At 33.6% G+C, this 27,942-nt stretch overlaps 1 protein-coding gene across 1 annotated transcript; it reads left to right on the top strand.

Moving 5' to 3' along the window:
* The first annotated feature begins 1,298 nt into the window (after positions 1-1,298).
* Positions 1,299-27,606, top strand: LOC101889754 (homeobox protein araucan). Its single transcript, XM_005183638.4, has 5 exons — positions 1,299-2,467; positions 16,018-16,614; positions 23,835-23,959; positions 24,720-25,084; positions 26,238-27,606. Exons 1-5 carry the CDS (start codon positions 2,417-2,419, stop codon positions 27,185-27,187), a joined length of 2,088 nt encoding a protein of 695 aa, XP_005183695.1. The 5' UTR covers positions 1,299-2,416; the 3' UTR covers positions 27,188-27,606.
* Positions 27,607-27,942: the final 336 nt, after the last annotated feature.

Below are 27,942 nucleotides of genomic sequence, written 5' to 3'. Positions count from 1 at the left end.
TTAGCTGCTGTATTTGAAAAGTGTTCACAATGATGAGTAACAACATATTTAAAGATATGTCCATGTAGGTACCTATATTCATATTTATGTTTTAAAGATACTCTTTTATTATTTATGTATTTCTCAGCACAATAAAAAAAATATATTTTTTAAATATTTTCTTTGAAGTTCCATTTGCAAAGCAAATAACATAGGTATATTTCTTATTTTTTCTTCTTCATCTTGTTTCGCATTTTATAACATAACATTTTTGTTATATAGATATTTATTTATACTTAAGTAGGTATTTTGTATGTAAGAATTTCATATACATGCTTATTTTTTAACCGACTTCGTTTTACACATCTAATTTTCTAAAACTTAATATTAATTGCTAGTAAGTTTTGATTTGTTCTTCATAACTACTTTAATGGGAATCGAGAAAAATTATATTCTTGATAAAATGCCCAACTAGGTAAATAGCACTGATAAAAGGGCGTGTTCAACACCAAAAAAAAAAAAAAAAAAACAATCTTATCAAATGAAACCCCACCTAAAAAAATAAAACAATCTAAAAAGAAACAACATTTAAGGAGAACTATCCAATACAAAATTATTATTCTTCCTACACACCTTTGTAATGTTACAAAAATAACGCACAAGGTAGAGTAGGAGGGTGGCATTTAACAACACCACCATCTTCAATTAGTGGCTTAGGAAGCCAAAGAAATACAAATAAAAAGCCATAATGATATTTCCAATGGAAGTCTAGCAAAGTGCATTAAATTGAGGGGAAATGTGGAATATTCGTTGGCTCTTTACAAATTCAACGAGAAAACCAGTCAGTTAGTTCTCTCCTAAGCTCTACTCGTTGAAATGGAATATAATGAATTTTGTGTGGAGAAATGAGAAAGCGATTACAACTAGTGAAACAAACGAGTAATCGTTTATGGACGGACATATTGTCTTAACATACTAACGATAAGTCGTCGGCTCCTCCTCCTCCTTTTGATGGGTGAAAGATAACCAAAATTCTTTATTTTGTTGTTTTTTTCTGCTAGTTGTCTCTTTCGCTCTGAGTTATTGTGTGCCGACACATCGTTGTTTAAGTGGTTTGTTTGTGTTTCTAGTGGTTGTTTCTCTTGTGTGTATTTGAGTCGTTGTCTAACTGCAACAACAACAACAGCACTAGCATACCACTGCGGCAAAGTGATCAAAACACACAAAGCCACATACACACTCATACAACCATCCACCTCTGTTGGATATTCAAACAAATTTTTTGTTCAAAATACTCGGCATACAACCAGTTTACGTTCGAACGTGAATAAGTACGCATCGGTCCGATACACGAGACAGAACGGAATTTTTATTTCTCACTGAGTTTTAGGACAACAACAAAACAAAATATTCTCGTGATCGGATACATTTGGAATAAGAAAACAAAAAGTGTGATGTAAATTAAAAAAAGAAAACTTATGAAAAGACATCGTTGATAAAATTAAATACGGAAACATACAATTCAATTTAAACATAAGTGGACAACAAAAAATAAATAATAATACTTAAAAAATTGTTTATTTTTTGACAAAACTGTAAACAAGTAATCTTAATTAAAACAAAAATAAACAAACCATTACAACTATTTGTACCAAGAAGAACCTTACAAAACAAAATAAACTGTGACGCTATTTTTGTGAACTTTACCAAACCCCCATTAAGTGTTTGAATCACTCAAATCCACACATTGAAGTCAAAGGTTCGAAGTACTCTTAACGGTTGTGACAAAATTGTTTTTTTTTTTTGTTTTCCTTTGGCTTGTGGCCGTAGCTGTTGACTGTGCATAAACCCCACAATCCCCCCATTCCAGTATTAACTTTGTGCCATTTCACATTTTTCCTCGGTTCGGTTGCTCTGCCAGCCAGACATTTTATTGTCAACAAAAAGCTTGAGGGGTTAAATGTTACGGATCCCTTAATGCTGTTAAAACAAAAAATGCTATAAAGACACTTAACAATTGTTTTTGTAACGGATTCTTGTTAGTGTCTCTTATATTTTGTTGTTGGATATGTTGCCGGTTGTTTGAAATTTCCGTTAACAGTGAAACGCAAACAAAAAAGAATACCAATATAGAAAGCTCGCAGCATCATTTACAAAAAGGACAATAACAACTCGTTTGTCGAAGGTACAATACAAAAAAAAAAAAAAACTGAAATCACTGAAATCCAGAGTAAAGGATTCAAAACAAAAAACTCTTTTTGTTTAACTCCGTAACATTTGCGAGATCTGTTTTGTGCAAAAAAGTAATCACAAAAGAATTTTATTTGTAATAATTACGTGTATATGTTCTAAAGGAAGATCTGCCTTATAAAAAAGAGCTATCAGAAGTGTTTAATAAAAAACAACAGCAACAACAATTATACATCAAACAACGACCATGGCTGCATATACACAATTTGGATATGGCTCTTATCCGACGGTTAATCAGGTATGTGAAAAATTCTATCTTCAAAAAAAAAAAAAGTAAAAGTATTTAATTTTAACAGTAACTAATTAACAAACAGTGGAGCTCGGTTAAAAAGACTCATAACAGTTTCGTCTTTGTAATTACGATTTTCATTGTAAAATGTTTTGAGATTTCATATGTATGTGATTAATTTGTACATATCGGAAGAGGGCTTTCACCTTGATTTTTGGGTTCAATGTGATCCAGCAAACTGATTTACAATCTATTTTTATATACATAAAGCAAGTCTTAATTTTTTCTCCATTTTAAGATGGAAAAATAAAAGGTTTTCCTAGCCACATTATTATTTTGATTTTTCACGTGTCACACCTAGTTCATACACCTATTTCAATAGAAGAGCAATTTCTTTGATACTTTCAAAAAATTAACTTTTCAGTACAAAATCTTAAACTGGAACGGATATACCGAAACAATTGCATAAAAAAGAGGTCACTGTTTTTCTTAACTTAAAATCAACGTAAAGATTGTTCATCTTTCGAGCTGAGCCTTTAAAGGCCGATGGAGATGTCTTTGAAAATTGGCCATATTCTATGCCGTGGGTTTTAATTTTTAATTAAATCTGATCTCTTAAAGTTCGGATCTTAAAAAGTATTCGTTTTGCAAATGCCAATATAAAATTATGTTCCGAATTCACGAGAATAATTCCACTGAGCCCGCTCTTCTTAAATTCTATCAGTAAAACTTAAAAAGGAAACTCAGGGATTTCAAAAGCAGTGTCAACCATTGACCTGTAATAAAACAAAAGTGATATCCATATTTAGCTCCTAATGAAATGAACATTGAATTAATTTAAAAAAATAAGTTAAATATTTTTTACCAACACTTCAGTTATGATCAAATCTGCTGTCATCAACACCTCTAAAATGTAATGGATCCTTTATTAGGGGTCAATGCCTATATTGAATATTTGTTGAGAGAAGTAACCACTATGAAACCGAAAGGTTATATTATAGCTTAACATTATTTGGAGGCTTTAACATAAAGTGGACACAAAAGCAATATTTATTTCAAGGATTTAAGCTACCCACTAAGAAACCGAAATGTGAAATGACATCTACCCATTGAGAACCCGAATTATAAAATTATGGATGGAAATATTGGGCCGAAACATTCAAAGTAGTAGGCCATACCTAAATGTTGACTGATTTAGTCCGTTTTCAATCACAAATACCAATATCAAATTCCATTCATTTATCCTGAAAATTATAACTATCTCTTACAGAGGTATAGGCATCATTAAAAGGACTTAGAATTTTATGCTGATCACGAATATATGTAGTTTATATAATATCTGACGTTTGAGGGAGACCTGTAAATACCAAAAAAATTATAAATACAAATTTGCAACGCATCCAAGTCGAGTAGAAATTTATGTCAAATCCGGAAAAATGCAATATTGAAAACGGTATAAAGCATGTACCTAAGTATCATAATTTGGACAGCATAATTCATGTCAAATGTTCGGCAACACTCTTAATTACCGTCATTAATTGTAAATTACTTATCTTTGCAAATAACTCTACACATTTTTTTTTGTATATCTAAATATTTTAAATATTCATAACACTTCCTTAAATTTCAACACTTTCTGTTAGAAAATGTACATGTTTGTATTTAAAAAAAAAAATATTCCATTTACTTTTAAATTTATTTTATATACAGAATATTAAAATATCATGTACAACTACACATACATACGTGTGCCTATGTCTCCTACCTTCCCCTAAAGGCATTTGCTTTGATGTATACATTTTGTGAAATTATATTTCCTATGCTATGAATACATTTTTCCAACATAGATGAACACATATTGCCGGTCGCAAGTGCAGCAAGAAGCTACTACATACGGGACGGACGTTAATATAATTGTAAAGTGTTGGAAGTATGTAGTATCAACACACGCACACACATACATACATACATACACACATTTCCCTATATGAATGCAAGACAATAGAACATTATAATTTCACAAAAAGGATACTTACAAGAATTTTGATGAATGCCTTTAAATATGTATTAAAGTGCACATAATATGCCAGATATGTGTGTGTGCGTTACATGCTCATGTCTTGAGAGGGCAACTAGATAATTAAAGGGAATAGAGAATCAAACATTAAATTAAATTTCAAAGATCTACTAAAATGTGAAGTTAAATAATTCTTTCAAATCGTATTCTATTTACATTGTAAGACACATACGATAACCCAATAAAACGCTTAGATTCCATAATATATTTGATATAAAACTTATGATGCAATATCATGAGAAAGATTTTTACTTAAATATAGTAAAGTATAAATATACACTCCAAAAGGAGTAAAAAGAAATCGCATTATATTATTTTAAAATTTCAAACAATTCGCTCGTAAACGATTTCATACGTTTGCTTTACTACATACTAAGAACTTTTCACTGTGCAGAACATACACTCTCCGTTAGTCACATACCTCGACATTAACGTTTACAATCACTTGCCGTGCAACACACACACACACACAAATTTAAATTTATTCTCAACGTCTTTTGTTGTCCGTTATATGGACATGGCTCCTTTAACATATACTAAATTAAGGAATCAGTGTTCTCAACTAACCACCACAGTGCCAAGAAGTGTCTGAGACGGTTGGAGGGGGGTAGGAAAATGTAATTATAAATAAAATCAGTTTAAAACACAGACAGTTTTACATAAGGATAGCCAGACATAACAAATGTTAAGTGGTCATAGAAATTGTGGGGATAGCAGAGTGCTAGAGCTTTGTAGCCACATAGAAGAAGAAGAAGATGAACACACACACTCATACACACACAAGTCAACAGTACAATAACTAGCCACAGTAGTTGTTATATGTTAATATATGTTATAATGCTCCATTATCGATGGAAGGCATTAAAGGCGTTTTGTATTGTTCATTGCTCTCGACAATATAATGGCCCAAATTAAGCAACATTTCCTTTATGCATAAATAATTCATAGATTATGTAAAGGTGGAGTGGAAGTTTAGTAAATGTTATGAAAAATTTAAGTCCGTTTGGTTTTCAGTAAAATGCTACTTTAAAATAATTTAAAAAATAATATTTTTAAAATAATTTATAAAAGAAAATCGTAAATCCAAAAATTGATTTTACAGAAGATATTTACAGATATTTGGCCATAAAATTTGAAGCATTGATAAATTTAAAAAAAATTGTTTTTTGACACATATTTTCAATATAGTTCATGTTGTTTAATATTAGTGCTTGCATATAGACACACACACACACTCATACATTTTTGAGGGCATTTGTTGAATACATTCTTAGAATTTTTTTTATTTGTTTTTCAATATTCAGCGGTTTCAGATCAAAAAACATTTATCAAGAAACTCATCATAAAATTTGCCGTGGAAGCAACAAAGAGAAAATATTTTTGCAGAAGAAAAATGTTTAGCAAAAAAAAAAAACCGAAAAAATTGGAGTGAGCACTTGCCTAACTCTTGTCAAATATTTATGGAGCATAACGCGTGAAATGTTCTATAACACAGCAATGCCTATAGCTCGAAAGTTAGATACGTTTTTATGAATGAAAACCTTAGGGAATGCAACAAGAGAGGTGAAATCTCGTGACTTTGCCTTCCTCTCATTCCAAAATTAAGGTATAAATTTGAAATAACTTTGAAATGGAGGAGCTAAACTCTTTGGTCGGGGAACATTTATTGAAATGATAAAGCTGCAGAATAGCCTTCCAAAATATAATTTTACTGGAAATGTAATTTAAAATGTGGCTCAAATCTAAAAATATCTCATTATGGGTTTTTGCAAAAATATACTTATTTATACGAAGTGTATTTATGTATAATTTTGGAGCAGGAGAATTCAGATGAACTATAAAATTTAATACAGATACATCTTCAGCATCTCAGAAGGGGAGAATTAAATAATTTTTAAAATATAAATTGTTTAAAAATAATTTTTTAAAAGGGAAATTTCTGGACATGGTAGTATATATTTATAACCCTCTTCACAAAAAAAAAGTTTTTCTTTTTTTGTTTTCAATTTTGGTATTAACCAATATGCAATTTGGAATATCGCAATCTTTTTGAAGATTTGAAATTATTTATTTACATTTTGCGACTCAAAAATCTTATTTTCCTAAACAGTGAATGAAGAAGAGGGGCAAAACTCAATAAAAACAAGTAAACAAAGGCTATAGCCGTGCAGGGCAGTCCATGTGATACCCTACAACACTACTATATGTTGGAAGCCTCCTTGTGTTCAAATCAATTTTTGAAGATTTCGTTTTTGAAAAAAAATGCCATAGAGCACTGCCCAGATGTTACCTTGGCTTTTTGACAAGGGGCTTTTACTCAATATTTACGCACTCCGTCCTGTTGTAAGGTATTCAAAACACAAAAGTTGTGGTCCATTTTACAGTGCAATATAATCTAATGGTCATCTAAAATGTTAGACTTCTTCCTTGTCCTTAACTCTTTTCTCAAGGAGAATAACTAAGATCTACTTCTTTTATATATGTACCTATTTCGCTATATATGTGAAGTATTGACCATCACTATCACTGTAACAGTCAGAGGCGACCTTTTAAAGTATTTGTGAATTCGGGATTAAAAATATTCGCGGTTTAGATGTAATTTTCGTATTTTTGGACACTTGACACTTGGACCAAGAACACTTCACCTTTCAGCGGTATAGCTATTTATACCGACGGCTCTAATAAGGAAAGTGAAATATCCGGCATTCATTCAAACTCAATAAAGATTGTAGCATATTCCGGGCAGAAATCTTTCTGTCAGGAAAGCCGTAGAAATGCCGATAAATCGTACAATTGAACTGGATGGACCTGTGTCCATATATGTCGATAGTTTAGCGGCCCTGAAAGCGCTAAATTTACTGAGCCGTCAATTAAATTTTATAAAAGAAATTTGTTCGATATCGTTTGAAGGAAATTGTCCCCTGCTATAGTATACATTTAAGTCGAAGGATTACTCTCCTCGAAGATTTTATTTATATCGCATTTATTCAAACTATTTTATATTACAAAGAATTTTTATGTTTTCCAAAATTGTAAACTTTTTACCCTGCCCAAAACTAAAACGCTATCACTTTCTCAAACCATTAAATCGAGCTATCGTTCAATATTTCTCCCCATATTAAAAAAAAATTACTTGTAACATTGTTTTGAGATCTAGCAGCCATTTATTGTTTAACAATTCTTAAGATATTTATCAAGGTATTATAAACTCATCTAAACCGACAAGAAAGTCATCATCAACATCAGCATTAGCATTTTGATGATAATACAAGTCAGAAATAGGTTCCAACATAATTATGAAAATTTAAAGAAGCAAAGTAGAAGAAGAACAGATACCTTATATTGTGTAAATTGTAATGAACAAACAACAATGCACTTACAATAATAATTGTTAAGTCAAACACATGAGTTCAGTCATCCGTCTAACACCGAAAGCCCGCTAGTTTTAAAATAGTTTTTTTTTTTTACTACTACCAACAACACTGTCTGCTGGTCCAATAGCAATATCATAACATCTCTTCAATGCTGCTTCTAGGTAACCATCTAAGCAAGCTAGATATGAACGAGAAAAAAAAAACACTCTCCGAAGCTGTCACTTTACGGTTATTAATTTTATGATTTATGTTTGTGAGCACGAAAATGTTCGCACAACAACAAAACCAACATCATTTTCTGAAAGTACATAATATTGTGGTTTATTCGCTGGCGGGCTGGCTGCCTAACTGACTGACTGACTTATTGGGTGTTTGGGCAATAATAACAAAGGCCACAATAAATAGGGTGACCAGTGTTGTTGATAAAAATCAACACCGAGTTTTACGAAAGTGAAATTGACGGACCTTCAAAGAAAAACACTTGGCTTTGATGCAAATAATGATGACATTTTGTGATGAAATTTAAGATTATTTCAACTGGTTGATCTATATGTTGACATTTTCAAGAGTTATAGACCCCTCTGTCATGGCTTTAATTATTAAAATGTATTAACATAATAAGGTAGTTTAGAGCAAAATTTATAACACCATCAAACAGGGTATAATTGGTTGGGAATTCATGCCAGAGCCTTTACATGTTGTTTTATGAATTCAATTTTAATTAGAATTTTACAAATAATTCATGATGAAATATCTATTAAAAGCTAAAATTATGGTTTGAATAAGAATTTTGAACAAAGCTTGCCAAAATAAAAAACTGAATGTCTTGGAAACAAATATTAAGACGTCTCATAGAAATAAAAGGGTTTACAAGATTTTAACCACCGGCAATTTTAATTTTTCTTTAAAAACAAATTGATAATAATAATTGACGTCCGATTTTATTCAATTTTCTGATTTTAATTGCTGGGCCTCATTTCTTGTTCTACAAAAAGTGAAATGAAAACATTTATAAAGAAAAGAAATGACAAAGGAAAAATTTTATAAAGGAAATATTTTGCATTTCATATTTTCATAGAACAAGAATCCAGCCCCTGGTCACCCTTAAGCGGCCCAAATTAAATTCACTTCCCACAAAAACAATAAACTCAATGTAAGCTTCATTCTTCGGAGCAGTTTTAATTGTGTAGGCCTACCTGCATATTTTCTGTTCTTCTCTTTGCTGTTCTTTTGCATTTTTTTTTTTGTAATTTTTATGAATCAAAATATGGAATTTAATGACACAAATATTAAATGACTTTAAGGGGAGTCTTTCAAAATTCACCAAAAACAAAAAGCCCTGCTCAACAAGGTCTCCTACACACGTTGCGAAAAATCATTAAAAGAAAATACAAAAATAAACCACAACCGCTTTATTGATGAGAAGCAGGGAGGTCAATGCGTTGCAAAAACCAAAACCACAGCCGCAAAAAAAAAAATAAAAAATAAAGAAAACCTAAAGCCCAGTAAAAGTAAGGTAAACCATATGATGATAACACACTTAAAAATGTTAAAATAAAACGACAAAAAAAAAAACACTCCACAATCGCACAGAAGTAGTACTGAAGTGGCAGTATTATTATGAATAACACACATATTCTCACATTGCCTTTGTTGCTGCGTCCGATAACAGTCAACTGAACTTCCAGACAAAATATTTTCCACACACAGTCACAGGAAGCGGCCCAGTCCAAATGGTTAGAAGCTGTGGCCGCTACTCCTGCCAATGCTGTTGCAAGGCACCAACAATAATGCTCATTTGAGCCCACATTGCTTTTGGTTGGTGGTGGCAGTCTAGAGAGACAATCACATTATTCACTAACAACATCAGCAGCAGCAGCAACAAGAACACCGGTTGCAAGTAGTTCCTTTCATTGATGCTTTTGTTGTTATTATTATCATGCCATACATGTCATTGTTTATAATTGTTGTATGGGGCATTGTTTTTGCGATGCGTTAAAGTCATTCCTTTGGTTGCGTTTTGTATACCCTGCTCCACACTTTTTGCTCGGCAATATGCATGATTCCCCATTCAGGACCAGCCCCGGCAGCCGTAGTAGTAGCAAAAACGTTTTTGCATTAAAAATTCATAAATCAATTATGGAATGTGTGCATGAAAATATTATTAGTTTTGTTTGGAACGTTTCTTGGTTTTTTTTTTTTCTGGCTATGGAAGAAGTTTTTTTTTTTCTGGCGGTCTTCAAGTCATGTGTAGGTTTTTCATTTTTGCTCAGGTTGTAAGAGGGAAAGTTGATAATTTTAGTTGCGGTACATTGTAGTATTTGCTATAATCGATTGATATAGCCACTACCCACTGAAGTGGTTACCTTTCACATTGAGAAATTTTGATAGTTGACGCACCTTCCCCCATCTACGGAAAATTCGAGTTAAGAGTGAAACTAGCTTGAAGTTGAGCAGGAACATTCCAGGGAGGAAAAAAAAAACAAGTAGAAAAGCGAACTTTTAATACCCTCCACCATTTGGAACGAATTTAGCAATTTTCAAAAAAAAAAAAAAAAAAAAACCTTTAAAAATTCTGTTAAAATCTTAAAAATACCGAATGTTGCCATTATATTAGGATCTATACAACGACGTGGACCTGCATAGGCAACTTCTGTCAAAAGCCATTACAAAATTTTGTAATGCGAAAATCGGTTAATAATGTAGCTAAAATCATCAAAATACCGAATATAGGGAGTCACTATTATATGGGGGCTATAACAAAACGTGGACCTGCACAGAAAATTCTCTGTCATAGGCTGTAGTATCCGTTGTGAACTTCAAATACCAAATTTGAAACAAAAAATCTTCAAAATACTGAATGTCGGGAGGTACCGTTATATAGGGGCTATACGAAGACATGGACCTGCACAGACAATTTTTTGTCTTTGGTTGTGGCCGGTGTCACTTAAATAACCAAAATACCGAAAATAGAGAGGTCCATTTTCAATACCAAAAGTATGTACATTTGAGTAAAATTATACGAACCTACTTCATTTCGTTCGGAAGCTAGAGTGATTTCCACAGACGACAGAGGGACGGACATACCTAAATCGACATAGAATCTTATGCTGATCCAGAATATATATATATACTTTGTGGAGGCTAAAATATATATCTCGAGGTGTTACAAACGGAATGACAAAGTTAATATACTCTCCATACTATGGCATTTGGCAGTTGGGGTGCTAAAATTTCAAAGCGCTATATAAAATAATGTGAACTCTATATTGATGTCAACATGCAAACGGACATTATTAAAATTATTTAGAATTTTATGGCGATATTTATGATCACTATATGTGAACGGTTTAGAATTTTATGGTGATCGAAAAAATGTTGTCTTCGGGGTCTTCAATTTTCTGGCGTTGTTAATAAAAATTATAAAATTAATATAACCTGCATTTAATGTTTGGGGTTTATAATGTGGTATATATATTTTACAACATTTTTTCACAAAAAATAGATAAATACTTTTCGATTAGTCGGAAAGGGTAGTTCTTCAGTTCATGTTTTTAGATGTTATCAAAAAAATATATACTCCTCCTTGGAAGCAAATATCACACTTTAAAAGAAACTAACTAACTCCAATTTACAGACCACCCTCGTTCTTTTTTGATTTTTTTCTTCATATTCTTCTTTTTATTAACCTACTTAAGGTGCTTAATAAAGCCAATGGAAGAGAAGACCCGAAATGCTGTTTTTTTTCTACATCGCTATATTTGGACAAAGTTAGCGGCGTTTATGTTTTTGCTGTACCTTAAGGCTGGTTAAGGACTTTTGATAGGGCTGCAAAAAACAACAATAATAAAAGAATAAACTTTTATTGGTGGCACTGGCGTCTGGTCTTATTAAGAAAGAAATATACGACACACACACTCACAAAAAATGCCCACGAAACAAAAGTATTGTGGACTTTGCGTAGAATGCCTGAAGACGCTTTATAATGCGTATAAATTGGCAGTACTTATAGAATATGGCTATGACAGTATTATGATTGTTTAAAAAAAAAAATGACAATAAAAGCACGTTGTTTTTGTCTCGGAAGTTTTGCCTGAGAATGCAAGCAATTTAATATCGCTATGTAATGCGTGAAATATACGCTTGGGAGGTTAAAATATTTCATGTTTTGCTACGTCAGGAGTTTGGTTTTCTCATTGATTTCTTGGTGTTGTCTTTAATTTGGATGGGTGGTCGGTTTGTATACATCTTTTTACCAAAAAGCCAGAGAAAGAAGGTTTTTAAAGTTCTGTGTTATGGAATTAAATACAAATTAATGTGAAATATTACGCTAAATAGGTTTTCAATGCTTATATGTTGTTTATAATGAAATTAAGCAAAGTTTTGCAGTAAAAATTAAAAAATCTAAAAAAATAGAAGCATCTTGTTTATAGCTCGTCACCAATAACCAATTATAAATGGTATCAATATAAAATTCTGAAATTATACTTGATAAAAGAAGAAGTAAATATATCATAAGTTTAACCCTCAAAATCAGTTACAAATTCCTAATTAAGCAATAAATTTGTTCCAAATCATGTAACGCGCAAATTCGTATGGGTTTCCATGAGATAAACAATAAATCCTTATTTTCTAATGTTTCACTAAAATGTGTGTGTCAAAATTACCAAAAATGGCAACTGGTGATTTAATTTATTTTTGGCGAATTTGACGAAAAATATGAGTTAAGTAATATTTTTTTTAATTCTAAAATAAGACGTATTTCGCTTTAAACACAGAAGTTTCCTTTCTTTATATGCTCTATAATTTGTGCAATAATTTCGGTTGGCTATCACACATTTCAATCCCCTCCGCCTCTACTGACCCATAACTAAACAGTAGTGATCAATGCAAATCGTTTATCAAGTCATAACCACCAGATTAGAGCAGAATTTATTTATGCACACACACATATTGAATAATGATTATTCAATTGAGTTATAATAACGTGGAGCTTCCCTTCCGCCGCCCCAAATTATTGGTATAACCAAAATTATACGGCACAGATTATTATGGTGAAACCACATGCAATCAATTGTCAGGCAACTCAAAATCACACAACCATTATAATAAATGTATATTATTTCAGAAAAAACACACCAACAAAAATCTGTGCCCGTTGGCAATACAGGGAGTGGTCTCAATATCGACACCTTTTGTCTTTTGTTGTAGGCAACAATAACAGGAATTATTGTTTAATCAGAAAAAAGGGTAAATGTGTCTTTATCGCAAGGCTGAAATTAATCTGATCGAATTGTTTGTTTTATTCATTCGCTACCAAATATTTTACCAAAACACAAACGCGCGCACACACAGACATACATAGTTGGTAGGAAACAGAACAAATAACGTTCCCTTTTTGGAAATGAACAATCAACAAGTGTTATTATAAATATTTTATTTGGATTGAAACAACGCCGAACAAGAGCAATTTAGATAGCATTGAGTGTTAACTCCCCTCGCTCCGTTATTGAATGAACAAAGTGGAGTGGCTGCCGTTTTTTTTCAATAATCAAATAAAAACCTCATAACTTTTTTTAACAACTTTTAAGATACATAAGTGCTCTATGCGGTAGGTTGAAGTTGTTTGTAGCTTTGTTCTTTATTTTTTAAGGATGGAATTAAACCAGTTGGATCAGACAGAACTCACTTTTTACTCATAATTTGTATGATAGCCAAGTTAAATTATAATGTAATACGTTCGCGCGATCTCTGAGAGCGAAATGCTCTCCAGACACATAGTTATAAGCATTGATAAACAATGTAATCAGAGGGCAAAAACATAAGGAGAACATAAAAGTTTGAATCTCTGCCTACCTATAGTATTGATACAGCACAGTACAGGCGAAACTGGGGCCACAAAAATAAGATACCATTAGTATGCAGGGCATACTCAAGGACTAATATTACTTTTATTGATTAAGGATTAGATGAAAATAAATGAAATATGAAATGCAGGGTCGTTTGAAAGTTCACCAACATGACGAAGTTTTTTTTGGCACAAATGAACACGAAAATCATAAAACAAGTAAAAAAGATGTATGTTCCGTCGGGGCGAACCTTCAATATCTTCCACCATTTGGAACGAATTTGGAAATTTTCAAAAATATAAAATCCGTTAAAAATTCTATAAGCCATAACATCGTTGAATAATGTAGCTAAAATCATCATAAGCTATAATATCCATTCAGATACCAAATTTGAAACAATTCCGTTGAAAAATGTCGCTAAAATCATCCACAATACCGAAAAATTGGCCTACATGGCCCATTTTCAATACCAAAATTTCTGCAGACATGATATACATTTGAGTACAATTTTATCAACCTACTTCATTTCGTTCGGAAGCTACAGTTGTTGATATAAGTTGGCCAAAAAGATCATTGTGGTCTGGTTTAAACTTTGCTCTAGATTTTTTGTAGATTATTTGTAGATATGTCAGCAACTGACTTAATTAAGGCTCTATGAAGAATATCAATTGGATGTGCTACTCAAAAATGTGAGCCTCTCGATAGTTTGTATTTCCCATGCGATCAGATCTGGTACATTTTTTCCAAAATTTGGCACCTGATAATTGAAACAATCAAAAAAAAAAAAAAAATATTATCTTCTGTCCTTCTATGGAAATTCAAGATTTTTTCCTTATCCGATTCGCACACTCGTTTTTGTCCTTTATACACATTCTTTTTAGGGGCTTAGAGCTTTTTGTCGTCTTCAGATTTATATTTACAACCAAGATTTATATTTTTATAGATTTAAATTTTGATATTTTGGCGCGGTCTATTTTCAAACGGTTTTAAGTCATATAACCCCTCATTTGAGTAGGAGGCTGAATCATACACGCCCCCCATCATTTTTAATGAATTTAGTATGGAATGTTAATAAATCATATTCCCCCAGTTTATCTGATTTCCTAATGGTCAGTTTCACCTTCGAACATCGATTTGATGATAGTTTCGGTGCAGACGTCATTGACAGAACCTTCAAATTTAATTTATACTGCCAGTGTGTATATTTTACTTTTGAAGATTTCCTCAAAGTGGTGTACTATAGTGGACGGTGGAAAGCAGTGATTTTTGCATTTCCTATAGCAATTGGTATTGCCATACAAATAGTGTCTATTTATAAAAGTTCCGACCTTATTTACTTACATATTTATTTATTTTGTTCTTCATATTGCCACAATTAGATTTGTAACAAAGAATGTTCCTAAATTAGTCATTCTGAAAAGAGTTTTTCGCTAAGTTATCTCAGCTCAAGGCTATCAAATGTGGATTTTAGTCCACTCCAAAAAAAGTTCCTAAAAGCATAAACCCCTTTTCCAAGTAAAACTATCAGATTTTGAAATAAAAGAATCGATGGCGGCAAGGAAGGGACACAAAAAAAAAGAACCCAGCCACCAAACCAACGATTGTTTGTCTTATAAGTAAATATACGGAATATACCAAACGTATCAGAAATCTGAGCGAGTGATAAATTGAAAATTAATGAAGTGAAAATAGATGGAACGGATCGCAAATTGCGCCAAAGCCAATAAAATATTTTGACATTTGGAGTTATCGTCTTAATCTGCTTCAATGACTTTTAAAAGAAGAGGAGGTAAATGGACAGACAACGAAAAAAAAAAGAAAACAATAACAACAACAATACAAGCAAAACAGATGGAACAGAAATAAAGGACGGACAGACAGACCGCCAAGAGCAGCACACACAAGGAACCTTTTTTCTCTGTTTAGGGTTCCACAAAGAGGGTTGTTTACTTTAGGTAAACAGAATGGAAAATATATAGGCCCATTTCATATTGAGTTTGATTGTAGGTGTGCTAGTCAAGTATACGCTTGAATATACTTGACCAAGTTAACTTGAGCGTAGGACTAAAGATACCTGTTTGAAAAATTCCGCCCTGGGTCTTGTCTTTCAACCATCAGTGTACATATTTTTGGCGGTTTGCTAAAGAGTTTTAGTTTCCTTTTTTTATTCTGTTGTTTTTTTTTCTTCTTCTTCTTCTTCAGTGATCCACATGCATACATAATTTTTAGTGAATGTGTGTTTGTTTGTTTTCATTGCAGTTACTTGGCAGCGGCAATGTTGGCCAAACATCATCATCATCAATTATGTCACACAATGCGCCTTCACCGCTGTCGGGAGGATCACATGAAAACTCATTAAGTCCCTCGGGAGGTTCATCCTCGTCTTCGGCATCATCGCCTGGCAATGGCCCTTTAAGTCCCGGTGCCATGTCACAAACGTCCACAAACAATGCGGGAAGTGTGCCGCCGCCACCACCACCACCAGCCACACAATCTGGCTCAGCTGCAGCGCTTGTGGGCAATAGCGGCATCGGCAGCAATAGCAGCACAGTTAGCCTTGCAGATGCATTCCAGACAGCCGGTAATCTTTCGATCACAACAGGCTCAGCAATGGGGGGAGGCAGCAGCAGTAGTGTTGGTGGGGGTTGTTGTGAAAATGGACGACCAATTATGACAGATCCCGTATCGGGACAAACTGTATGCTCATGTCAGTACGATTCAGCACGTTTAGCATTGTCCAGTTACTCGCGAATGCCCACAGCTGGAGTTGGTGTTTATGGCACAGCATATCCATCAACGGATCAAAATCCATATCCCAGCATTGGTGTGGACAGTTCGGCTTTTTATACGCCATTGGTAAGTGGGAATTCGTTGATATGTTATTACATTTTAAATATCAAATTGAAATTTAAGTAATACAGTTTCGCCAACAATCATAAAATTATAAATTATAAAAAATAAATTATAAAAAAATATATAAAATTATTATAATTCAATTTGACAATGATATGTATGTAATCGATCCCATAACTTTGTTTCTCAATGAACACTGGTGAGAGTTGGGATTACATCTGCCCTGTTTATAATCATTTCGAAAAAAGAGATAAGAAAAATTATTTTTTTATACATTTTAATATTCTGTTCTAACCATGAATGTTGTGCAAAATAGTTAATAAAACACTTATTAAAACAAGTAAGCAAAGGCTACAGACGAGCGGGGCCGACCGTTGAATACCCTACAACACTATAATAAATGATACAGTTTATATAGGCCATATACTCGAAAGAATTCCACAAGATATTGTGACAAATAATAAAAGAAAACCATCAGGTTTCGTTCTCTAATTTTCGAATAATAGCAACTTAAACGAATTTGCTCATTTCCAATTTATTGGTAGATGTTGCACGTAAATGGTCTTCCTAGATCTGGAACCAATATTTCCCAAAGACCTATAATCTCTCAGAAGTGGCAAAAGATTAACATTTATTATTGGTTTTTGACTTAAACGCATCTATGTGAGATACAGACATTTGACTATATTCTTCAACGAAATCAGCCTTAACGAAATAGTCAGAAGTGCGTCTTTTCTGTATTTGTGAATTCTCCAAAAAGACACTGGAATGGATATTTTCGTATTTTGTCTACAAAAGTTGGCAAACTATTTCACACATTGAATATTTTTGGATGGCCATCCAAAACTATTTGGCTTTTGCAATGTCCGGTAACCTCCATTCAAATGCGATCGGGCGATAATTAAGACTTGCTGAAAATTTTGCAGTTTTTTTGTCCATTTCAACCCCTAAATATATGGCGATTATCTCCAAAAAGAGTAGGCTTCTATTCTGACCCTCATCTGATCCCCATGCAAAATTTCATAAGGATCGGGCCATAAATGCGATCTGTATATGATATCCTGATATCCTAACTACTTAGTTTTGTTAGCTGTAGAAATATTACCAAATGTTTAATTCAAAATGAAAATATGCCAAAAATATGACAAAATTGAAAAAATATGAGAAAATATTACAAAACCAATATTTTCATCTTTACAGAGATATTTTTATGCAATTTTTTTTTACACGTCTTTTCTTTCCTGCCAAGAGGCCATTCTGAATTAATGAGAACTGTCGAAATCAGTTCAGCCGTTCTCGACATATAGGAGATCTTTCAAGCATATCTTCTTTGATAGACATATATATCGCACATATTTACGTAAAGATCATTCAATGTAAAGATCAGAGGTAACCTTGTCATGGCTTTTGATTTCGCCGGGATTTAAAATATTCGCGGTTTAATGAAAAATTTTGATTTTTTTCAACACAAAAGATATGGCCCTAAACTCTAGCTACATGCGCAATTCCGCGTCGATTGGTCTATAATTGCGACCTGTAGAGCAACTGCAAAATCAGGAATTTTTCTAGTTTTTGGTCCATTTCAACCCCTAAATATTATGCGATCATCTCCAAAAGAAATAGGGTTCTATTCTGACCTTAACCCCACCTACATTCTAAAGATCGGGCCATAATTGCGACCTGTAGAGTGATTACAAATTAACATGGACAGACGGACAGACGGACAGGCGGACATACATAGCTAGATCGACTCAGCTCGGCGAGCTAGGAAGATCCATATATACTTTCCTATATGGGAAACCAATATTTCGAGGTGTTACATAAATTCTGGCCCAATCAAACTTATAATACCCCCAACACATAGTGTTGTAGGGTATAATAAATATACATAAATATGTAAGAGCTTTCTCTCTAATCCAATTTCTCTTAACTTTTTTGAATCATCAAAAAATCGGTGTTTAGAACTTATTTATGTATTTATTTAAAAAATTTGCTTTATTTATAATTTGCGCAATTCCATAATTGAATGGAACAGTTGAAATGTAAAACAATGCAATTGTAAAATATTTTATCTTTTATTGTCCCTTTTCCCGACAAATGCGCTATCACATTTTGTTGAGCAGAGCTGTTTCAAATTAACATCTATAACACAAATTATCTTCCAAATTTTTTTCATTGTCCGGTAGTTCGACTTTATTCTATATTTTTTTGCTAAAAATCCTTCTTTTCTTTAATACCAGTTATCTCACTCCCTCTCTCTCTCTCTTAATTTAGCTTTATTATTTCGGCTACTATTTTCAACATGATTTTCGAATCTAAAAAACACTGTCAATTCGCATTTGGCCGAAAAGGATATTTGTTGTATGGCCATGACATGACCATGCACAACAATAATAATAACAACAACAACGACCACGGACAACCGCAATCTTTTGCCCGGCTATCTTAATGAGTAGACACTAATAATGATAACCACAGTGACATGGCCAAAAACAGGCTTTAGACCTTTATCATTTTGTTTTACTTCCATTGGATGGCCGGTATTTTGCGTATGCAAATAATAATGTGTAGTATATGGGCCTGCATGTATGTGTGTGTGTGTAATAAGGTATGTGCGTGTGTGTGAAGATACACTAGTCCAATTAACAATTCGACAGTTACAATGTAATTCAATCGAAAATGTCTAGCTGTTGAAATGATGATCAATGCGTATTAGCAAAATGAGCAATTCCAGTATTTTCAAGAGGATAAGATTTTGTGGAATAACACTTCTTCTGGAAGAAAAACAAGTATTAAATTTTACGAAATTTCGACAACCGCTTTCGGCGTCGATCGATTTTTCATGCGGAATCGATCGAATATTGACTATACTGCACCCTGCGCATTGTTAAAAACTTCAACAGATTCGACTGCGAATACGATTTTAGTACCCTCAGCCATACGGCTACATCATCACCCTAGGTCTCTTTGGACCAAATCCGTTTCAGGACATTTGGAGTCGATCTAGCAATGTCTATCTGCTGGCTGGTGCGCACGATAACTCTCGAAGGGAGTATCCGATTTGGTCCAAACTTGGTACAGTGTAATATTATTATCAAACTTAGGTCGAGTTCTGAGATAGCTAATATCGGGCTCCTTTTGGTACCTCCCCCAACAAAAGGTCACAATTTTCCGAAAAATGTTTTACTGCACTGAAAGCGAAAGGATAATCCGATTTTGCTCCAACTTTGCAAATCCTAATATTTGTATCAGTGTTAGGTCAGGTGAGAAAATGGACTATATATGTCCAGTCACTTTTTTCAAGAGAATTGTTTCAAGTTTGATGTTTTGATTTCGATGACAAAAAAATCATTCAGGTCCTCGTATAAACCCCATATGAAGATACCTGCCTTTATTCGGTATTTGGATGATTTTGTTGATATTTGGTTTTGACAATGGATACAAACTCTCCAAATGACTCCAAATGGTGGAGGGTTTTTACTTGATTCACATAAGCTTTGTGTATTCCGTTGGAACTTCAGATAAAATGATTCGATTAAAAATGGAAAAGATTCGAATTCGAAGGAAATGCTACGAAGTACAATTACAGTGTTTCATTATACCAGTAAATTTCGTAAACCTTACCATAAATGGATGGTATTTATTTTATCGTGTTTTCTTAAATGATCCGATTTTGTAAATCGGATGATTAGATTAATAGTTTAAATAATTCGAAATGAAAATTGAATTCTCAAATTCAAAAATATTTCGAAACATTATATCGAAATTTTCACATTTTCGGCATTGGGCTCTCTATGTTTTTGTACATTGTATTCACATATTCCACAGTGGAATCAGACGTCAGTCTGTTGTCTTTTTTCTGAAAATATGTTGTCCAACCAACATGTGAATACGTATCCCTCTACACACCCCCAATATGAGGCCGGGTTGAAATTACTGCACTGGTGGTAATTTTATTTGTCAAATAAATCTTTGTTTTTGTTTCCTGTCTGGTTTTACGTAATATTTTACTATTTGTGTGGTGCAATCTACCAATATTTTTGTCAAGCTTCGCTGAAATTTTTAATGAAATATTCAACAGAGGTCTTTTAACTTCGTTAATTGCAAAACAAGCATTTGTGATAATGGAAAAAAGTTTTTTGGCAAAAATATAACAAAAATAATAACAAATGAATGTAGCAAAAAAAAAATATAACAAAATTCATAAAATATTTTATTATAAATCAATGTATATACGTTTTATATCGAGAGAAAAAAGCAAAACTTTAAAAATCTATCAAAAACTGCATCAGGGTGCATATTTTAGTTCATTTCAATGACAAGTAACTCAAAACCAAGTTTTGAAGGCGATTGGAGAAAGGGGAGGCAAATGGAGGCATCATCGGCTCACTACACCCTCGTGCCATAAAAGTGTTGTTTGTTATTTGTATACACTTGAGTGTTGATGTGACAATACACACTTCCAGAATATTTTTTTGGGGAGAGAGAGAAGGAGGACATTTATTGTCTCGTCGATGACGTTATTGCAATTCACTAAAATGGGATGCCATGGGAATCGTCCAAAGACTACGCGAACAATGGTTGAATATTTTTAAATAAATTCTAAATAAAAACACATTCTATGCCATAATGGCTGGTTGGCGGTTTTGTTGTCACTGTTTGGTGTTTGCTGTCAATACCATTACAGAGGCAAAGAAAACAACAACAACGACAAAACCAAGGAGAAGGAGGTGTTATGGTATTGTTCGTTTTGCAAGTACTTACCATTTGCTAGCATCGCAAGCACGGCCGGAAATATACCAGGAGGGGTTATGGCGCTGTGATTCTTTTTTCTCTTTTTATTTTCTTGTCGTACTTTTTTGCTCTTTTTGACTTTGTCAATCGTCGTCAATGACTAACTATAGTTAACTTGTTGGTATTGCTGATGTTGTTATTGGTTATTGTTATACGGGGCGCTATTGAAGTATAAAACAACAACAACAACGACAAAAAAACAACATTTATTGAGATGTTCGTACATGTGTTAAACATGGCCAATAGTAATAAAATTAAAAGGTTCTTATGTAAAACAACAAATAGTATTTGAAATTGGAGATAGAGAACGTACCAATATTTATAGAAAGAGAGAGAGAGAGAGAAACGAAAAAAATAAAAACAAATGAAAATGCTTGTTGGCAATAGTGCATTTGTCAATTAAATGATCGATTTAATAATTTATAAACAAAGGGTCCTCAGATGTTTAGTGCTTTATTTTTGTTTCGATTTTTAATAACTTTCCTTGGAAATCATACGTCACAATTTCGATGCTCCTGAATATCTATACATAAAATTCCGACAAGGGTTTGCGTTTAAAATTTTGAATATTGTTTGAAAGATGCGAAAATTCTAAGTACAGTCACAGGCTTAAACTATGTAATGATGTTAAAACCAATGACTAGCGCTGTACAAGCTTGTCCCCAGCGAAAATTTGTTAGTCATTTGTGCCACTTTCAGGTTTACTAGTAATGGCAACTAAATACCCTCCGCAGTACTAATAGGTCAGCAATAATGATCATTATATAAACTCTGCATTACCAGACCTGAAAAGTAATGAGTTATTTTCAAAAGAGATAATAGGCAAAATAGTTTGCTAAATAGTTTCGAGTGCTTTTTTAACTCATTGATTGGTAATAACATTTTTGCCGGGTATGCAAGACTTTGCTCAATTTTTTTTATTGCCATAGGGACCACCTCGTATTAACTTTGTCACTATAGTTGAAATATTTCGAAATATTTGTCTGTGACCCATGTGAAATAAAGTCAATTTCTGATGTTGTGGAGTTCCGACATTTGTCTCGAATTATTTGTTATACCCTCCACCAAAGTATGGAGGGTATATTACATTTTTCTTTCACCTCGACATGAACATTTTAGACCTCACAAAGTATATATATATTCTTAATCAACGTTAAATGGTATGTCGCTTTAGAGATTCCAGTCCGTCTGTGGAAATCACTCTAGCTTCCGAATGAAATAATGTAGGTTGATAAAATTTTACCCAGATATGTTTTAAGTCTGCATGACTTTTTAGTATTGAAAATGGGCTATATAAGTCCACGTTTTGGTATTGACCTCATAAAACTGTACCGCCAGATTTATGGTCTTTTGGTTGTTTAAGTCACAATTTTACCCGGAATATGATGTAAGTTAAAAGTTTGTATTACCAGTGTGTAGGAAACATTCTTGCAGAGAACTGTCTATATGGATCCAAGTTTTGGTATAGTCCCTATATTACTGTACCTACGGATATTGGGTATTTTGATAATTTGTGTCACATATTTTTACCGGGAATGTTTCAAGTTTTGAATTGTAAGTTCGTAATGGGTGCTACAGCTTGTAAACGAAAATTGAAATCCATGCGGGTTCACGTCTTCGTATAGGCCCCATAGAACGATATTTCACTATATTCGGTATTTCGATGATTTTAGCTATATTATTCACGGAAAATTTTTAAAAGTTCGTATTTGAAGTTCCTAATGGGTACTACCGTCTGTGACAACAATCCGCATATGCTGGTCCAGGTCTTTGTATAGCCCCCATAACGATACCTCCCTATATTCGATTGTTTTATGATTTTAGCAGAATTTTCAACCGATTTTTTTTTTAAATTCCTTCCAAATGGGGGAGGATATTCAGAGTTGGGCCCGGTCGAACTTGAGGTGCAAGTGCACAAAAGGCTTTTTTTATTGGCTGGCTTCTTCGTAAAAGATCAAAAGAGCTGTATGTTGACATGATTCTATTGTTGACATGATTCAATAATTTATACTCGCTCACCCTATGCTCCTTTGTGTTCTACGAAGAAGCCAGCCGATGACTTAAGCCACTAAAACTTGTTGTATGTGTCCTCACTTTTACTGTTTGTTTACTTGTTTTTGTTTCATTTATATTTTCATATTTTGAAATAGCTTTATCTTAAATAATCTAAGACCTCTCGACACAGTTGTTTGTCCACAATAAATCCCAATAACTTTGCAACACCCTTGCATTTCTCCGTTTATTTGGCATTTCACCTTTCGGTTTTTGTAGATTAATTTAATTTGGCTAAATTCCTTACAAATTATACTACTATGCGATACCTCTAAAACATAGTATGTAGACTTTTAATAAAATTTAAAATTTTATGAGTTATTGTTATTGCTTTTTCATTATTTTATTAATTTTCTTCCATTATTTTTCCATTACAGGGCAATCCCTACAGTCTCAAGGAAACAACAACGGGCACCGAAATGACAGCAGCAGCCGCTTGGTCTACAGCTGGTTTACAACCAACAACCGGTTATTATTCATATGATCCAACATTTGCATATGGGTAAGTACGATGTCAAGTTTTATTATAAACGAACGATGTAAATTAAAAAGATTTATTAAAGGGAATTATATTTATTAAAAATACATAAAAACAAATCTTATCAATTTCGAGCATTAAAACTTCTACAAATCTTTTAACAGCTCATAAAAAATAATTGGGAGGGGCTTTGTTGGACAATGTCAAATGATTTATTTCAAAGATAATTTTGAGCGTCTGCTACACTCACAATACGAGGAGGTGTTTTTTTTCTTCAAAAAAAAAAAAAAAAGAAAAGAAAAAAAGCTTCTCTAAAGAGAAAAACTTTTACGACATCATACAAAAAAAAATATTTTTTTTGTCCAACCAATCCTTACTAACAATTCTCAGATATAAAATATTATTGAATAAAATTGCTCCCCTTGGGCTATTATGGTTTTCACAACACTCTCACACACACGCCAAGAAAGCAGACAAGCATCTCTATTGACTACCACCACAGCAACTGCTATTTAGCCTTTCTTCCTTTATTCAGCATAAGAAAGCTATAAACCACTTTATTTCTTTGGGGGGTTTTTCACACTTTTCGTCCTCTTACTTTGTGATAAAAGAAAATCAACAAGTGCTTGTTGGTAAGTGAGAAGTTCTTTACACTGAACACTTTTGTAGATAAATTGTTAAGAGAAGTAAAAAAGGAAAAGAAAAGCAAATATTTTCTAACTGGAACGCTTACTTAAATCTTTGAGATTATTAATTATTTTTTGTTACGTTTTCTTAATTTCAGATATGGTGCCTCTTATGACTTGGCTTCCCGCCGCAAAAACGCCACCCGCGAATCTACTGCCACTTTGAAGGCCTGGTTAAACGAACACAAAAAGAACCCCTATCCCACTAAAGGTGAAAAAATCATGTTGGCCATCATCACTAAAATGACACTTACACAGGTCTCTACTTGGTTCGCCAATGCCCGTCGTCGCTTGAAGAAGGAAAACAAAATGACTTGGGAACCAAAGAATCGCACCGAAGATGATGATGACGATGCCATGTTGTCCGACGATGAAAAAGAAGTGGACAAGGAAGTTGATTTAAATAAAATGGGGAGTGGAAATTCCGGTACTGCGTCTTTGTATAGCCAACAAATGCATAAAGGTAGGTTGAGCAAAATTTTCATGGTTAAATAAGTAAAAAATACAAAAATAAGTAAAACACGGTGTGGAGGGATCAAAGCCGGATATATCTAAATCACGGTAGTATACACCAGATCTCTAATATTTAAAAGTTATGATTAAAAAACTAATATTTTACTTGGTGAGGCGAAAGAGGAATTTTAAAATTGGACCCTCTTCTAAATGGCTTCGCGTATACCACATAACTCTTACAAAAATTCTTAAGAAGAACCAATAAATATAATCAAATTTAGGGATTTCTCATCGTTAGGTTAGGTAAAATGGACGCACAGTAGTTTTAGGGCGATTGCTTCACTCGGAGACTTCTTGTTCGTTGTCAGAGCGCTTATTCTCTTCCCGAAGATTGTAGGCTAATTTTTTTGGGACATTACAACCCCTTAGATCTAGCCAATTTTGTTGATGAATAATGCTCATGTTTCGCTCAGAAGAAGTTTCACAAAAGTGGTCTAACCGAGTTGTCGACCCCGATGTCATTGACTCGGATCCATGTCTTATCAATTCATGTGTTGCTTAATCACCAAAAATTTTGCGAGGGGCTGGAACCCAACAGAGCTTAACTTATGTGTGTACCAGCAAAATCCTAATTTTAATTTCGAGTGAAAAAGTCACAATTTTTAAGAACGATGGCTAGGACACGTCTTTTTTTTTGCCCCTGTCTATTCCTGACTGCTTCGAAAAAAAAACGGGATAAAGTACTGATTTATTCTGTACTAATTCAATTTAATTTCGCTGGGTCCATGACTTTTGTGTAAAATCAAAAATATAATTAAAATTAAAATGTCCACCCAACACTTGGGTTTGCGAGGAGCACCTAAGCATTTTCTCTCTAGGATTACTCCAAAGCCACCAAAGCCAAAAACCTTCATATAACAAATTAAATAAGTGGCATAAACGCCTTTCTCTCAAATGAAAACATAAAACATTCTTTGAACGGAAGTTGGCTGGGCTTAACATGGATCATAGGAAAAAAGAAAGCATAAAAGATTCTGAGGGTGGGCTTAGTCTTAAAGGATAAAAAGAAAAACATTGGAAGATTTTTCAATTTTTTATTCTCTGTGTTTTTACATAATTTGTAATTTCCGTTTTTGTGTGCTTTTTATTAATTTCATTTCCAGACCATGACCAGCTTAAGAGCAACGACCACAGTAGCAACAATGGTAAGCATAACGATTTAAAGCATGACGATGAAGATGATAGAAAACCAGAAAATTTAACTGCCTCAAGACAAATGGAAAATTATAACACAGCATCGTTGTACGGCAGTGGTCAGAGTACAGCGGTTTCTGGTGGGCATCATCCCAATGCCTATCATCCCTACCAAAGTCACCATAATCCTCATAGCCAAAGCCTTTATTATCAACAACACCAGCAGCAGCAACAACAACAGCTTTTACAACAACAAGGTTACGCTAGTCGAGATGAATGTGGTATACCAATACCAGCCACAAAACCAAAAATATGGAGCGTAGCTGATACAGTAGCCAATAAAACACCACCGCCCACATCTGGCTATCACCTCGGCAGTGGGCAATCACCTCAGCATCACATACAGCAACAACAACAATCTCAAGCTTCTGCCTACTATTCAAATAACTTGAATATAAATAATCAATTATCAAATAATTCGCCACTTTCTATGATGAGTAATTATGTCAATGCTTCGCCCTATGGACGACTGCCTCCCGCAGCTGGTTATGGTGGAGCCTCTGGTGTTAATTATCCACAAATGAATACATCAGTCTCACCTGCCTCCAATATGATGCATATGTCAGCGGCGACGTCTGTGCAGCAACAGCAACAACACTACAATTCCTCAGGCAGTCAGAATCTTCACCAGCAGCATCAGCAGCAACAACAACAGCGCTTGGGGTTTCCTGAAATTCAACCAGATACCCCACCCCAAACACCGCCCAATATGAAACACACAAACGGCATGAACGCTAATGCAATGGGCAATACACCACCCAGTTCTTTGGCCTACGTAGTGGCGGCCAACAACAGCTTGAATACCTCATACGGCAGTGATATTTCAACATCATCCCGTACCGGTTTGGAAATGCAATAATTGTTGCATTTACAACAACAGACAGGTATTGGAAACATCTCAAGAATCTCGTTACGTCAAGTGTCGGGAGAATATAACCATGTATTCCTAAAGGGTTAAGTGCAAAAATACTTTAGCAAAAGTAAAGATTCCTTTTAGGATTTATTATTGAATAGCTTTCCTAGAATAATACTACGACGAAGAAGAATTCGGAATTTCTTCAAAATTCTCTTTTGTAAAATGTAAAAAAGAAATGTAAATGTATTTCCCTGTTCCAGAATTGCAAGAATGTAAAAGTTTTTTCTAAGATAACCGATTTTTCTTTTATGATATCGATAACAAATTGCAAAACTGGTAGGTTTTTGCAGGTTCTGGAACAGAGCAAATATTGCAACAAAACAAATTCGGAAACAAAATATATATGTGAAATGTTCTCTGTATTAGTTGTCTATTATAAACCAATAATTGTTAATACTTTTTGTTTGATAGCCCAAAAATAGTAAACGAAGAAAACATTTTTGATAGTTGAGTTACTGAGAGTTTGGCAATCTTACTGAAAAAGTAATCTTAAATACTTAAGCATACTCAGCAAAAATTTGGGAGCTATTTGAGACGACTTACTTATCACAAGGTAATGTAGATACCCTACTTCTGCATTACTAGGGGTTTGAAAATAATGGGTGATTCATGAAAAGTATTCACTTTGTCACTTTGTCAAACAATTTGCAACGTCGGCACAGAATATGATCGTCAGACCACAAAACCTACATTTTAAG

This window comes from Musca domestica, unplaced genomic scaffold (assembly GCF_030504385.1).
Source record: "Musca domestica strain aabys unplaced genomic scaffold, Musca_domestica.polishedcontigs.V.1.1 29, whole genome shotgun sequence".
Classification (NCBI taxonomy): Eukaryota; Metazoa; Arthropoda; class Insecta; order Diptera; family Muscidae; genus Musca; species Musca domestica.
This window is presented reverse-complemented; position numbering and strand designations above follow the sequence as displayed.

What these genes read in the sequence shown, in the direction of transcription:
- LOC101889754 (XM_005183638.4), top strand. Translation starts at nt 2,417, where the DNA reads ATGGCTGCATATACACAATTTGGATATGGCTCTTATCCGACGGTTAAT. An exon ending in CTTATCCGACGGTTAATCAG is followed by an intron (nt 2,468 to 16,017) that starts GTATGTGAAAAA and finishes TTTTCATTGCAG; the next exon opens with TTACTTGGCAGCGGCAATGT. An exon ending in TAGCCAACAAATGCATAAAG is followed by an intron (nt 25,085 to 26,237) that starts GTAGGTTGAGCA and finishes TTTCATTTCCAG; the next exon opens with ACCATGACCAGCTTAAGAGC.